This window comes from Bombina bombina, chromosome 4, assembly GCF_027579735.1.
Source record: "Bombina bombina isolate aBomBom1 chromosome 4, aBomBom1.pri, whole genome shotgun sequence".
Classification (NCBI taxonomy): Eukaryota; Metazoa; Chordata; class Amphibia; order Anura; family Bombinatoridae; genus Bombina; species Bombina bombina.
Window position 1 is genome coordinate 398,939,329 of NC_069502.1, and position 16,242 is coordinate 398,955,570.

At 39.9% G+C, this 16,242-nt stretch overlaps 1 protein-coding gene across 1 annotated transcript in view; it reads left to right on the top strand.

The window, feature by feature from the left end:
* The window catches only part of ATP11B (ATPase phospholipid transporting 11B (putative)), a gene marked incomplete in the record, with an annotated part of 701,724 nt that overhangs the window by 206,298 nt on the left and 479,184 nt on the right, over positions 1-16,242 (top strand). Inside the window, 2 exon segments of the mRNA XM_053710175.1 lie at positions 852-955; positions 2,162-2,209. Of these exon segments, the coding sequence (XP_053566150.1) occupies positions 852-955; positions 2,162-2,209 (152 nt within the window).

Below are 16,242 nucleotides of genomic sequence, written 5' to 3' on the forward strand. Positions count from 1 at the left end.
AAGGTTATTTCTGAGTTTTTTTTCTCCTTGTCCATATGGGAAGAGGTTTGTCCTTTTTCTGTGACTCTTAATCTGAGGTTTCTGTCAGTCTTCATCAGAATAGACATTTTTTTCCTTGTTGGTGGAGTAGTGTTTTTCGCTGGTTCTAGGAATCTGCAGGACACAAGCCTCCTCAGAGGTTTATGGCTCAGTTTGAGTGCAGTGACCTCTTTTTGGGTCTCTGACAAGAGATCCTATGGTTCTGATTGTTGGGCGGCTGCTTGGTGGTCCTAACATTCTTGTTCTTTTTATTTTTTTTGTTTCTATCCAGGAAGCCTTCGGGAGTTTGGTTTTCTTGCAGGCTGTGGTGCCCTCAGGTTGGGTTGCCTCTACTTTGTACCCTCCCGTTGGCATTCATTGTCCTCTGTAGCTCGGGTATTATTTCCCACAAGTAATGAATACAGCTGTGGACTCTCCCTGTATTTAGAAGGAAAATATAAATTATGACTTAACAGATAATTTCCTTTCCTTCAATACAGGTCCGTGCTCTCCGGTGGGCGGCCCTAAATTTATATTGTTTTCTTCTGGTACCTTTTTCACCCTGATATTCCTCCTACTGTTCCTTGTTCCCTACGCAGAATGACTGGGGGATGAGGGAAGTGGGGGGGGGGGGGGGGGGGGGAGTTATTTAAGCCTTTGGCTGGGGTGTCTTTGCCTCCTTCCGGTGGCCAGGTTCTGTATTCCCACAAGTAAATAATGCAGCTGTGGACTCTCCCTGTATCGAAGGAAAGGAAATTATCTGGTAAGTCGTCATTTGTTTTTTGTTATGTGAATCAATTTCCATTAAATATTATTTATCCCTTTCATTCTAGACTCACTTTGCAGTCCCAGAAACTGCAGTATTGCAGTCAGTTACTAACTTGGATAGTCTAATAGCAATCATTGAATGTCAGCAGCCAGAAGCAGATCTGTACAGGTAATAAAAAAAGGGAAACTCGGTTGCACAGTGTAAGTGGATCTGGTCTTAGTGTCAAGAACGTTGAAATTATAGTAAAAATCTGTCTGTTAGCTTCACAGATCAGAGCACCTTGTATAGAAATTCAAAAAGTAATGCCTACTACTAATTGTCATGTTTATAAGGAATTATTTACAGATAGCAGCCATTTATCTTATAGATATGTTTGAGATCCTAATTTTGGTAGTTGGTATTAATCCATTTAAAATATTTTATTTAGATTTGCATTGCTATGCATATATTGATTTAAAGGGACATGAAACCCAATAATTTTTTTTTATGATTCAGATACAGCATGTGATTCTAAACAACTTTTTAATTGACTTTTTCTTTGTTCTCTTGGTATCTTTTATTAAAAAGCAGGGACATAAGCTTAGGAGCTGGCCCATTTCTAGAGCACTATATGGTAGCAGCTTTGCAAGAATGTTATCCATTTGCAAGAGCACTAGATGACAGCACTATTTTCTGCCATTTATTTCTCTAGATGCCTACCTATGTATCGCTTCAACACAGAATATCATAGGAACAAAGCTAATTTTATAATGGTAGTAAATTGGAAACGTTTAAAAAATGGTTTGTTCTGTCTAAATTCCAAAATAATCATTTTTGGTTTTATATCTCTTTAAGGTCAATTTTGACGAATAAGTGCCCGGTTTTTAATAATCCTATTAAAAACAAGGGTACTTTAATTGATCAAAATTGACATTTCAAGCGTTTTCTTCAAAAACTTACCTTTTAATCCTGTAAGCTGCTCCATCGATTCCCCCGGCCGTCGGAAGCCTCTGCTTACGTCAGAATTGATGGATCCGGCTTCCTCCTATCAAGGTGTTCCCCGGGGGGATCATGGCCTGAGGGAATGCCGTGATTGGATGAAGCTGGGTTCGTCATTTTGGACCCGCGAAGAGGACTTGCGATGGGCGGAGGAAGTTTTTAAAGAAAACACTTAAAATGTCAATTTTTATGCATGAAAGTGCCCTTGTTTTTAATAGCATTCTCTAAAACCAGGCACTAATTCGTCAAAATTAACCTTCAATTTAAAGTACCTTTTTTTTTTTTTTTATAAATCAAACTTTTTTTATTTTTTTTATTTAAGAAATTGAATTTGTTCCTTTGCTTAATGTGCACATACATTTGAGATAATACTGCATAATATTTTTTCCTGCTTAGGTTTGTTGGAAGAATGACTGTGCGCCAGCATTCAGAAGACATTGTGAGGTAGTAACTCAATTTTGTTTCTATTCTGGGTCCTGATTCAGTGTGGCCATTTTCTTGTTATAATTATAGAATTTTGTGCAATCAGCTTGCTTATTGTGTGCATGAGTGTTATTAATTAAACCAATTACGTTTTGTTACTATTTATATATCCAGTGAGTACAGTACCTTTTGTTACTAACATAGAAGCATACAAGTGTTAATATACATAGTCTATAAGTATTTAACATATAAGTGTTATATGATACATAATCTATAAGTATTTAACTTATAAGTGTTGTAAGATACAGAGTGTATAAGTGTTTAACATATTTATCAGTGATATCGGCAAAAGGCTACAGGGGAAAGTATAATAAACCTGCTGCGGGCAATACAATTTTGCACGCTCGTTCGTGTCATCTGCCTCACCTCATTCGTGCCATTCCAAAAGGTCAATTCATCAGGTTAAGGCAAAATACGAATGATACAGCTGTTTATCTTAAACAAGCTCACCAACTAGTTGTAAGACTAGCCCTTAGAGGTTATTACAAGGAGAAATTGGAAGAAACTAAATTACAGGTCCGTACTATGCAAATCAATATAGGCAAGACCATAAAATCTGATATCTCCTTTAAAGATAGTGTTGTATCTATTTTGAAAAGAAATGTATCCTTGCTGCCGATAATATCCTTCAAAGCCACATTGAAAAATGGAAATTTGTTCCAAAAAAGCCTCCAACATTAGCATCAAGATTGGCCCCAAGCATGGTCCCAAGTGGGACATCAACTAGAGGAGTTAATTGGTTTTACAAGAAAGGGGAATTTTAGGTGCTGAGCTAGAACATGTCTCACATGTGATATGATGATAATAACAAGGCAGTTTAAATCAACAGTTGATAATAATGAATATGAGATGTCTTTTTATGCCAATTGCAAGACTCGTTTTGCTATTTACCTTTTGGAATGCAATTTGTGCCATGTGCAGTATGTTGGAAAAACAGCAAGAGAGGTAAATGTGAGAACTAGGGAATATGTGAATGACTTTAAAAATTATAATAAAGACTCTACTGTTGCGAGACATTTCAATCAGATTCACTTTACTAGTATTGGTGACTTCTCAGTGAAAATTATTGATTTGGTCCACATTCCACCCAGAGGGGGTAATAGGTATAGAATATATAAGATGAAATCTAGAACCCCCCTGGGTTTAAATTTGGAATGGGATATCAGTTATTTTGTTTGAGGTTACATTGTAGAATTATGTTCATCCCTTATTTTCGTCTAAGGGTTCTGATTTGAATCTCAGAACAATGATGGGGTTTGGAAGTATGAGGACAGAGCATGTTATGATTGAGAATATTTGATGAGGAATATATTGGAGAAATATTTTAACTCATATTTTATATCTCATATGTTCAACATTATGTATTATACTATATTAATATACGGACATCATTGTGGATTATTGGTATCTAATAATTTAATAATTTGGTAATGTTATGAATTGTTTTTCATTTATCACTATGATTATCATTAGTTCATCATGAAATTCAAAGGTTTGCTTTAATTTGTATACTATTCCATATATACAGTACATGATGTACTATGTATTGAAATTAATAATATTTCTTTCATGTAATTAGCAAGAGTCCATGAGCTAGTGACGTATGGGATATACATTCCTACCAGGAGGGGCAAAGTTTCCCAAACCTCAAAATGCCTATAAATACACCCCTCACCACACCCACAATTCAGTTTTACAAACTTTGCCTCCGATGGAGGTGGTGAAGTAAGTTTGTGCTAGATTCTACGTTGATATGCGCTCCGCAGCAAGTTGGAGCCCGGTTTTCCTCTCAGCGTGCAGTGAATGTCAGAGGGATGTGAGGAGAGTATTGCCTATATGAATGCAGTGATCTCCTTCTAAGGGGTCTATTTCATAGGTTCTCTGTTATCGGTCGTAGAGATTCATCTCTTACCTCCCTTTTCAGATCGACGATATACTCTTATATATACCATTACCTCTGCTGATTCTCGTTTCAGTACTGGTTTGGCTATCTGCTATATGTAGGTGAGTGTCCTGGGGTAAGTAAGTCTTATTTTCTGTGACACTCCTAGCTATGGTTGGGCACTTTGTTTATAAAGTTCTAAATATATGTATTCAAACATTTATTTGCCTTGACTCAGAATGTTCAACTTTCCTTATTTTCAGACAGTCAGTTTCATATTTGGGATAATGCATTTTAATTTAACATTTTTCTTACCTTAAAATTTGACTTTTTCCCTGTGGGCTGTTAGGCTCGCGGGGGCTGAAAATGCTTCATTTTATTGCGTCATTCTTGGCGCGGACTTTTTTGGCGCAAAAATTCTATTTCCGTTTCCGGCGTCATACGTGTCGCCGGAAGTTGCGTCATTTTTTGACGTTATTTTGCGCCAAAAATGTCGGCGTTCCGGATGTGGCGTCATTTTTGGCGCCAAAAAGCATTTAGGCGCCAAATAATGTGGGCGGCTTATTTGGCGCGAAAAAATATGGGCGTCACTTTTGTCTCCACTTTTTTATTGCTTCTGGTTGCTAGAAGCTTGTTCTTTGGCATTTTTTCCCATTCCTGAAACTGTCATTTAAGGAATTTGATCAATTTTGCTTTATATATATGTTGTTTTTTCTCTTACATATTGCAAGATGTCTCACGTTGCATCTGAGTCAGAAGATACTACAGGAAAATCGCTGTCAAGTGCTGAATCTACCAAAGCTAAGTGTATCTGCTGTAAACTTTTGGTAGCTATTCCTCCAGCTGTTGTTTGTATTGATTGTCATGACAAACTTGTTAAAGCAGATAATATTTCCTTTAGTAAAGTACCATTGCCTGTTGCAGTTCCTTCAACATCTAAGGTGCAGAATGTTCCTGATAATATAAGAGATTTTGTTTCTGAATCCATAAAGAAGGCTATGTCTGTTATTTCTCCTTCTAGTAAACGTAAAAAATCTTTTAAAACTTCTCTCCCTACAGATGAATTTTTAAATGAACATCATCATTCTGATTCTGATGATTCCTCTGATTCAGAGGATTCTGTCTCAGAGGTTGATGCTGATAAATCTTCATATTTATTTAAAATGGAATTTATTCGTTCTTTACTTAAAGAAGTACTAATTGCTTTAGAAATAGAGGATTCTGGTCCTCTTGATACTAATTCTAAACGTTTAGATAAGGTATTTAAAGCTCCTGTGGTTATTCCAGAAGTTTTTCCTGTTCCTAATGCTATTTCTGCAGTAATTTCCAAAGAATGGGATAATTTGGGTAATTCATTTACTCCTTCTAAACGTTTTAAGAAATTATATCCTGTGCCGTCTGACAGATTAGAATTTTGGGACAAAATCCCTAAAGTTGATGGGGCTATTTCTACCCTTGCTAAACGTACTACTATTCCTACGTCAGATGGTACTTCGTTTAAGGATCCTCTAGATAGGAAAATTGAGTCCTTTCTAAGAAAAGCTTATCTGTGTTCAGGTAATCTTCTTAGACCTGCTATATCTTTGGCTGATGTTGCTGCAGCTTCAACTTTTTGGTTGGAAACTTTAGCGCAACAAGTAACACATCGTGATTCTCATGATATTATTATTCTTCTTCAGCATGCTAATAATTTTATCTGTGATGCCATTTTTGATATTATCAGAGTTGATGTCAGGTTTATGTCTCTAGCTATTTTAGCTAGAAGAGCTTTATGGCTTAAAACTTGGAATGCTGATATGGCTTCTAAATCAACTTTACTTTCCATTTCTTTCCAGGGTAACAAATTATTTGGTTCTCAGTTGGATTCCATTATTTCAACTGTTACTGGTGGGAAAGGAACTTTTTTACCACAGGATAAAAAATCTAAAGGTAAAAACAGGGCTAATAATCGTTTTCGTTCCTTTCGTTTCAACAAAGAACAAAAGCCTGATCCTTCATCCTCAGGAGCAGTTTCAGTTTGGAGACCATCTCCAGTCTGGAATAAATCCAAGCCAGCTAGAAAGCCAAAGCCTGCTTCTAAGTCCACATGAAGGTGCGGCCCTCATTCCAGCTCAGCTGGTAGGGGGCAGGTTACGTTTTTTCAAGGAAATTTGGATCAATTCTGTTCACAATCTTTGGATTCAGAGCATTGTTTCAGAAGGGTACAGAATTGGTTTCAAGTTGAGACCTCCTGCAAAGAGATTTTTTCTTTCCCGTGTCCCAGTAAATCCAGTAAAAGCTCAAGCATTTCTGAAATGTGTTTCAGATCTAGAGTTGACTGGAGTAATTATGCCAGTTCCAGTTCCGGAACAGGGGATGGGGTTTTATTCAAATCTCTTCATTGTACCAAAGAAGGAGAATTCTTTCAGACCAGTTCTGGATCTAAAAATATTGAATCGTTATGTAAGGATACCAACGTTCAAGATGGTAACTGTAAGGACTATCTTACCTTTTGTTCAGCAAGGGAATTATATGTCCACAATAGATTTACAGGATGCATATCTGCATATTCCGATTCATCCAGATCATTATCAGTTCCTGAGATTCTCGTTTCTGGACAAGCATTACCAGTTTGTGGCTCTGCCGTTTGGCCTAGCTACAGCTCCAAGAATTTTTACAAAGGTTCTCGGTGCCCTGCTGTCTGTAATCAGAGAACAGGGTATTGTGGTATTTCCTTATTTGGACGATATCTTGGTACTTGCTCAGTCTTTACATTTAGCAGAATCTCATACGAATCGACTTGTGTTGTTTCTTCAAGATCATGGTTGGAGGATCAATTTACCAAAAAGTTCTTTGATTCCTCAGACAAGGGTAACCTTTCTGGGTTTCCAGATGGATTCAGTGTCCATGACTGTCTTTAACAGACAAGAGACGTCTAAAGTTGATTACAGCTTGTCGAAACCTTCAGTCACAATCATTCCCTTCGGTAGCCTTATGCATGGAAATTCTAGGTCTTATGACTGCTGCATCGGACGCGATCCCCTTTGCTCGTTTTCACATGCGACCTCTTCAGCTCTGTATGCTGAAGCAATGGTGCAAGGATTTCACGAAGATATCTCAATTAATATCTTTAAAACCGATTGTTCGACACTCTCTAACATGGTGGACAGATCACCATCGTTTAATTCAGGGGGCTTCTTTTGTGCTTCCGACCTGGACTGTAATTTCAACAGATGCAAGTCTCACAGGTTGGGGAGCTGTGTGGGGATCTCTGACGGCACAAGGAGTTTGGGAATCTCAGGAGGTGAGATTACCGATCAATATTTTGGAACTCCGTGCAATTTTCAGAGCTCTTCAGTTTTGGCCTCTTCTGAAGAGAGAATCGTTCATTTGTTTTCAGACAGACAATGTCACAACTGTGGCATACATCAATCATCAAGGAGGGACTCACAGTCCTCTGGCTATGAAAGAAGTATCTCGAATTTTGGTTTGGGCGGAATCCAGCTCCTGTCTAATCTCTGCGGTTCATATCCCAGGTGTAGACAATTGGGAAGCGGATTATCTCAGTCGCCAAACGTTGCATCCGGGCGAATGGTCTCTTCACCCAGAGGTATTTCTTCAGATTGTTCAAATGTGGGAACTTCCAGAAATAGATCTGATGGCGTCCCATCTAAACAAGAAACTTCCCAGGTATCTGTCCAGATCCCGGGATCCTCAGGCGGAGGCAGTGGATGCATTATCACTTCCTTGGAAGTATCATCCTGCCTATATCTTTCCGCCTCTAGTTCTTCTTCCAAGAGTAATCTCCAAGATTCTGAAGGAATGCTCGTTTGTTCTGCTGGTAGCTCCTGCATGGCCTCACAGGTTTTGGTATGCGGATCTTGTCCGGATGGCCTCTTGCCAACCGTGGACTCTTCCGTTAAGACCAGACCTTCTGTCACAAGGTCCTTTTTTCCATCAGGATCTGAAATCCTTAAATTTAAAGGTATGGAGATTGAACGCTTGATTCTTGGTCAAAGAGGTTTCTCTGACTCTGTGATTAATACTATGTTACAGGCTCGTAAATCTGTATCTCGAGAGATATATTATAGAGTCTGGAAGACTTATATTTCTTGGTGTCTTTCTCATCATTTTTCCTGGCATTCTTTTAGAATACCGAGAATTTTACAGTTCCTTCAGGATGGTTTAGATAAGGGTTTGTCCGCAAGTTCTTTGAAAGGACAAATCTCTGCTCTTTCTGTTCTTTTTCACAGAAAGATTGCTATTCTTCCTGATATTCATTGTTTTGTACAAGCTTTGGTTTGTATAAAACCTGTCATTAAGTCAATTTCTCCTCCTTGGAGTTTGAATTTGGTTCTGGGAGCTCTTCAAGCTCCTCCGTTTGAACCTATGCATTCATTGGACATTAAATTACTTTCTTGGAAAGTTTTGTTCCTTTTGGCCATCTCTTCTGCCAGAAGAGTTTCTGAATTATCTGCTCTTTCTTGTGAGTCTCCTTTTCTGATTTTTCATCAGGATAAGGCGGTGTTGCGAACTTCTTTTGAATTTTTACCTAAAGTTGTGAATTCCAACAACATTAGTAGAGAAATTGTGGTTCCTTCATTATGTCCTAATCCTAAGAATTCTAAGGAGAAATCGTTGCATTCTTTGGATGTTGTTAGAGCTTTGAAATATTATGTTGAAGCTACGAAATCTTTTCGTAAGACTTCTAGTCTATTTGTTATCTTTTCCGGTTCTAGAAAAGGCCAGAAAGCTTCTGCCATTTCTTTGGCATCTTGGTTGAAATCTTTAATTCATCTTGCCTATGTTGAGGCGGGTAAAACTCCGCCTCAGAGAATTACAGCTCATTCTACTAGGTCAGTTTCTACTTCCTGGGCGTTTAGGAATGAAGCTTCGGTTGACCAGATCTGCAAAGCAGCAACTTGGTCCTCTTTGCATACTTTTACTAAATTCTACCATTTTGATGTATTTTCTTCTTCTGAAGCAGTTTTTGGTAGAAAAGTACTTCAGGCAGCGGTTTCAGTTTGAATCTTCTGCTTATGTTTTTCGTTAAACTTTATTTTGGGTGTGGATTATTTTCAGCAGGAATTGGCTGTCTTTATTTTATCCCTCCCTCTCTAGTGACTCTTGTGTGGAAAGATCCACATCTTGGGTTGTCATTATCCCATACGTCACTAGCTCATGGACTCTTGCTAATTACATGAAAGAAAACATAATTTATGTAAGAACTTACCTGATAAATTCATTTCTTTCATATTAGCAAGAGTCCATGAGGCCCGCCCTTTTTTTGTGGTGGTTATGATTTTGTATAAAGCACAATTATTCCTATTCCTTATTTTATATGCTTTCGCACTTTTTTATCACCCCACTTCTTGGCTATTCGTTAAACTGAATTGTGGGTGTGGTGAGGGGTGTATTTATAGGCATTTTGAGGTTTGGGAAACTTTGCCCCTCCTGGTAGGAATGTATATCCCATACGTCACTAGCTCATGGACTCTTGCTAATATGAAAGAAATGAATTTATCAGGTAAGTTCTTACATAAATTATGTTTTTCTCTTGCAAGGTGTATCCAGTCCACGGATTCATCCTTTACTTGTGGGATATTCTCATTCCCTACAGGAAGTGGCAAAGAGAGCACACAGCAGAGCTGTCCATATAGCTCCCCCTCTAGCTCCACCCCCCAGTCATTCTCTTTTCCGTCTCTTAGCACTAGGGTCTCTCTACGGGAGGGTAAAGTGAATGTGGTGTTAGATTTGTAGTTTTATATTTTCAATCAAGAGTTTGTTATTTAAATGGTACCGGTTTGTACTATTTACTCTCTAGCAGAACAGTGATGAAGAATTCTGCTGAGGAAAATGATTTTAGTATGTTGTAACTAAAATCCACTGCTGTTCCCACACAGGACTGAGGAGTACCAGAAAACTTCAGTTGGGGGGAACAGTTTGCAGGCTTGACCGCAATGAGGTATGTTCAGTCATTTATTTCTCCAACATTGGTGTGTCCGGTCCACAGCGTCATCCTTACTTGTGGGATATTCTCTTCCCCAACAGGAAATGGCAAAGAGTCCCAGCAAAGCTGGTCACATGATCCCTCCTAGGCTCCGCCCACCCCAGTCATTCTCTTTGCCGTTGCACAGGCAACATCTCCACGGAGATGGTTAAGAGTTTTTTTTTTTGGTGTTTAAATGTAGTTTTTATTCTTCTATCAAGTGTTTGTTATTTTAAAATAGTGCTGGTATGTACTATTTACTCTGAAACAGAAAAAGGATGAAGATTTCTGTTTGTAAGAGGAAGATGATTTTAGCAGACAGTAACTAAAATCGATTGCTGTTTCCACACAGGACTGTTGAGATGAAGTAACTTCAGTTGGGGGAAACAGTTAGCAGACTTTTCTGCTTAAGGTATGACTAGCCATATTTCTAACAAGACCATGTAATGCTGGAAGGCTGTCATTTCCCCTCATGGGGACCGGTAAGCCATTTTCTTAGTTAAACATAAAAGAATAAAGGGCTTCAAAAAGGGCTTAAAAACTGGTAGACATTTTTCTGGGCTAAAACGATTGCTTTACTAGGCATATTATGCAGATTCTAACTAATAATTGGTATTATAATCTTGGGGAACGTTTAGAAAAACGGCAGGCACTGTGTTGGACACCTTTTTCAGATGGGGGCCTTTCTAGTTATAGACAGAGCCTCATTTTCGCGCCATTAATGCGCAGTTGTTTTTGGAGAGCAAGGCATGCAGATGCATGTGTGAGGAGCTAAGAATCACTGAAAAAGCTTATAGAAGGCGTCATTTGGTATCGTATTCCCCTCTGGGCTTGGTTGGGTCTCAGCAAAGCATATAGCTGGGACTGTATAGGGGTTAAATGTAAAAACGGCTCCGGTTCCGTTATTTTAAGGGTTAAAGCTCTGAAATTTGGTGTGCAATACTTTTAATGCTTTAAGACACTGTGGTGAAATTTTGGTAATTTTTGAACAATTCCTTCATACGTTTTCACATATTCAGTAATAAAGTGTTTTCAGTTTGAAATTTAAAGAGACAGTAACGGTTTTATTTTAAAACGTTTTTTGTGCTTGGTTGACAAGTTTAAGCCTGTTTAACATGTCTGTACCATCAGATAAGCTATGTTCTATATGTATGAAAGCCAATGTGTCTCCCCATTTAAATTTATGTGATAAGTGTGCCATAGTGTCCAAACAAAGTAAGGACAGTAATGCCACAGATGATGATATTGCCCAAGATGATTCCTCAAATGAGGGGAGTAAACATGATACTACATCATCCCCTAATGTGTCTACACCAGTTTTGCCCACACAGGAGGCCCCTAGTACATCTAGTGCGCCAATACTTATTACCATGCAACAATTAACGGCTGTAATGGATAACTCCATAGCAAATCTTTTATCCAAAATGCCTACTTATCAGAGAAAGCGCGATTGCTCTGTTTTAAACACTGAAGAGCAGGAGGGCGCTGATGATATTTGTTCTGACATACCCTCACACCAATCTCAAGGGGCCATGAGGGAGGTTTTGTCTGATGGAGAAATCTCAGATTCAGGAAAAATTTCTCATCAAGCTGAAACTGATGTTGTGACATTTAAATTTAAATTAGAACATCTCCGCGCACTGCTTAAGGAGGTGTTAACTACTCTGGATGATTGTGACAATTTGGTCATTGCAGAGAAATTATGTAAGATGGACAAGTTCCTAGAGGTTCCGGTGCCCCCCGACGCTTTTCCTATACCCAAGCGGGTGGCGGACATAGTAAATAAAGAGTGGGAAAGGCCCGGCATACCTTTTGTTCCCCCCTCTATATTTAAGAAATTATTTCCTATAGTCGACCCCAGAAAGGACTTATGGCAGACAGTCCCCAAGGTCGAGGGGGCGGTTTCTACTCTAAACAAACGCACTACTATTCCTATCGAAGACAGTTGTGCTTTTAAAGATCCTATGGATAAAAAATTAGAGGGTTTGCTTAAAAAGATTTTTGTACAGCAAGGGTTCCTTCTACAACCAATTTCATGCATTGTTCCTGTCACTACGGCAGCGTGCTTCTGGTTCGAGGAACTAGAAAAGTTGCTCAGTAGAGAAACTCCATATGAGGAGGTTATGGACAGAGTTCACGCACTTAAATTGGCTAACTCTTTTGTTTTAGATGCCGCTTTGCAATTAGCTAGATTAGCGGCGAAAAATTCAGGGTTTGCTATCGTGGCGCGCAGAGCGCTTTGGCTAAAGTCTTGGTCAGCGGATGTGTCATCCAAGACAAAATTGCTTAACATTCCTTTCAAAGGTAAAACATTATTTGGACCAGATTTGAAAGAGATTATTTCAGACATCACTGGAGGAAAGGGCCACGCCCTCCCACAGGATAGGTCTTTTAAGGCTAAAAATAAGCCTAATTTTCGTCCCTTTCGCAGAAACGGACCAGCCTCTAATTCTGCATCCTCTAAGCAAGAGGGTAATACTTCACAACCCAAACCAGCCTGGAAACCAATGCAAGGCTGGAACAAGGGTAAGCAGACCAAGAAGCCTACCACTGCTACCAAAACAGCATGAAGGGATAGCCCCCGATCCGGAACCGGATCTAGTGGGGGGCAGACTCTCTCTCTTTGCTCAGGCTTGGGCAAGAGATGTTCAGGATCCTTGGGCGCTAGAAATAGTTTCTCAAGGTTATCTTCTGGAATTCAAGGAACTACCCCCAAGGGGAAGGTTCCACAGGTCTCAATTATCCTCAAACCAAATAAAGAGACAGGCATTCTTACATTGCGTAGAAGACCTGTTAAAGATGGGAGTGATACATCCAGTTCCAATAAAAGAACAAGGAATGGGATTTTACTCAAATCTGTTCGTAGTTCCCAAAAAAGAGGGAACATTCAGACCAATTTTGGATCTGAAGATCCTAAACAAATTTCTCAGGGTTCCATCGTTCAAAATGGAAACCATTCGAACGATTCTTCCCACCATCCAGGAAAGTCAATTTATGACCACGGTGGATTTAAAGGATGCGTACCTACATATTCCTATCCACAAGGAACATCATCAGTTCCTAATGTTCGCTTTTCTGGACAAGCATTACCAGTTTGTGGCACTTCCATTCGGATTAGCCACTGCTCCGAGAATTTTCACAAAGGTACTAGGGTCCCTTCTAGCGGTTCTAAGACCAAGGGGCATTGCAGTAGTACCTTACTTGGACGACATCCTAATTCAAGCGTCGTCCCTGTCAAAAGCAAAGGCTCATACGGACATCGTCCTAGCCTTTCTCAGATCTCACGGATGGAAGGTGAACAAAGAAAAAAGTTCTCTGTCCCCGTCAACAAGAGTTCCCTTCTTGGGAACAATAATAGATTCCTTAGAAATGAGGATTTTTCTGACAGAGGTCAGAAAATCAAAACTTCTAAGCTCTTGTCAAGTACTTCACTCTGTTCCTCGTCCTTCCATAGCGCAGTGCATGGAGGTAATAGGTTTGATGGTTGCAACAATGGACATAGTTCCTTTTGCACGAATTCATCTAAGACCATTACAACGGTGCATGCTCAAACAGTGGAATGGGGATTATACAGACTTGTCTCCGATGATTCAAGTAGATCAAAAGACCAGAGATTCACTCCGTTGGTGGCTGACCCTGGACAATCTGTCACAGGGAATGAGCTTCCGCAGACCAGAGTGGGTCATTGTCACGACCGACGCCAGTCTAGTGGGCTGGGGCGCGGTCTGGGAATCCCTAAAAGCTCAGGGTTTATGGTCTCGGGAAGAGTCTCTTCTCCCGATAAACATTCTGGAACTGAGAGCGATATTCAATGCTCTCAAAGCTTGGCCTCAACTAGCAAATGCCAAATTCATAAGGTTTCAATCAGACAACATGACGACTGTTGCATATATCAATCATCAGGGGGGAACAAGGAGTTCCCTGGCGATGAAAGAAGTGACCAAGATAATTCAATGGGCGGAGGATCACTCCTGCCACTTGTCTGCGATCCACATCCCAGGAGTGGAAAATTGGGAAGCGGATTTTCTGAGTCGTCAGACATTCCATCCGGGGGAGTGGGAACTCCATCCGGAAATCTTTGCCCAAATAACTCAATTATGGGGCATTCCAGACATGGATCTGATGGCGTCTCGTCAGAACTAAAAGGTTCCTTGTTACGGGTCCAGATCCAGGGATCCCAAGGCGACTCTAGTAGATGCACTAGTAGCACCTTGGACCTTCAACCTAGCTTATGTATTCCCACCGTTTCCTCTCATTCCCAGGCTGGTAGCCAGGATCAATCAGGAGAGGGCCTCGGTGATCTTGATAGCTCCTGCGTGGCCACGCAGGACTTGGTATACAGACCTGGTGAATATGTCATCGGCTCCACCATGGAAGCTACCTTTGAGACAGGACCTTCTTGTTCAGGGTCCATTCGAACATCCGAATCTGGTTTCCCTCCAACTGACGGCTTGGAGATTGAACGCTTGATTTTATCAAAGCGTGGGTTTTCAGATTCTGTAATAGATACTCTGATTCAGGCTAGAAAGCCTGTAACTAGAAACATTTACCATAAAATATGGAAAAAATATATCTGTTGGTGTGAATCCAAAGGATTGCCATGGAACAAGTTAAAAATTCCTAAGATTCTATCCTTTCTACAAGAAGGTTTGGAGAAAGGATTATCTGCAAGTTCTCTAAAGGGACAGATTTCTGCTTTATCTGTCTTACTACACAAACGACTGGCAGCTATGCCAGATGTTCAAGCATTTGTTCAGGCTCTGGTTAGGATCAAGCCTGTTTACAGACCTTTGACTCCTCCCTGGAGTTTAAATCTAGTTCTTTCAGTTCTTCAAGGGGTTCCGTTTGAACCCTTACATCCGTAGATATTAAGTTACTATCTTGGAAAGTTTTGTTTTTGGTTGCAATCTCTTCTGCTAGAAGAGTTTCAGAGTTATCTGCTCTGCAGTGTTCTCCTCCTTATCTGGTGTTCCATGCAGATAAGGTGGTTTTGCGTACTAAGCCTGGTTTTCTTCCTAAAGTTGTTTCTAACAAAAATATTAACCAGGAGATAGTTGTACCTTCTTTGTGTCCGAATCCAGTTTCAAAGAAGGAGCGTTTGTTACACAATTTGGACGTTGTCCGTGCTCTAAAATTCTATTTAGAGGCTACTAAAGATTTCAGACAAACATCATCCTTGTTTGTTGTTTATTCTGGTAAAAGGAGAGGTCAAAAAGCGACTTCTACCTCTCTTTCCTTTTGGCTTAAAAGCATTATCCGTTTGGCTTATGAGACTGCCGGACGGCAGCCTCCTGAAAGAATCACAGCTCACTGACTGACAAGATCCCCATGTGGGGAGGGTAAGCTATGTTCTGAGACTTAGTATAGAATTGAATGCTTACATGACAGGGCTAAATAGGCTGGTTGACACTAATGCAGGGCAATCGATTATTTATTTAAGAAATACTCATTGGAGACACCTTTTTAAGCACTTTGGAGTGTTTTACTGGGGTTATTATCCACATGGCATAAATTTAGTCACTTAGAAGTGATTTTTGTAGGCCTCACAACTCCGGAGTGGAGTGGGAGGGGCCTAATTTCGCGCCTCAGATGCGCAGTTAGAATTGAAAGACTGTTTCATGCTGCTTCACATGGAGGGTCCAGCTGCTGATTGAGGGCCTAGAAGAAGCTTTATTCCCCCAAAACTGATCCCTAAGGGCAGGTAGGGCCACAGCAGTAAGCTGTGGCAAGGTGCTGTAGTTAATTAACCGGTTGTTGGCTTTAGGCTGCTCCGGTTTGGGCATTAAGGGGTTAATCGTTCTGAAACTTGCTGTGCAATCATATTAAAGCCTTAGGTACATACTGTAAAAAAGGATTGGTGCATTTTTCACTGTTTTGTAAAATTGTGTGCTCTTTTTATTTCTTAAAGGCACAGTAACATTTTTTTCAAATTGTGTTTTTCATTTGATTAAAGTGTTTTCCAAGCCTGCTTGTGTATGCTACTAGTCTGTTAAACATGTCTGACACTAAGGAAAATCCTTGTTCAATGTGTTTAGAAGCCATGGTGGAACCCCCTCTCAGAATGTGTCCCAATTGCACTAATATGTCTATACACTTTAACGATCATATTGTTGCACTTAAAAGTGTGGCCCTAGATGATTCTCA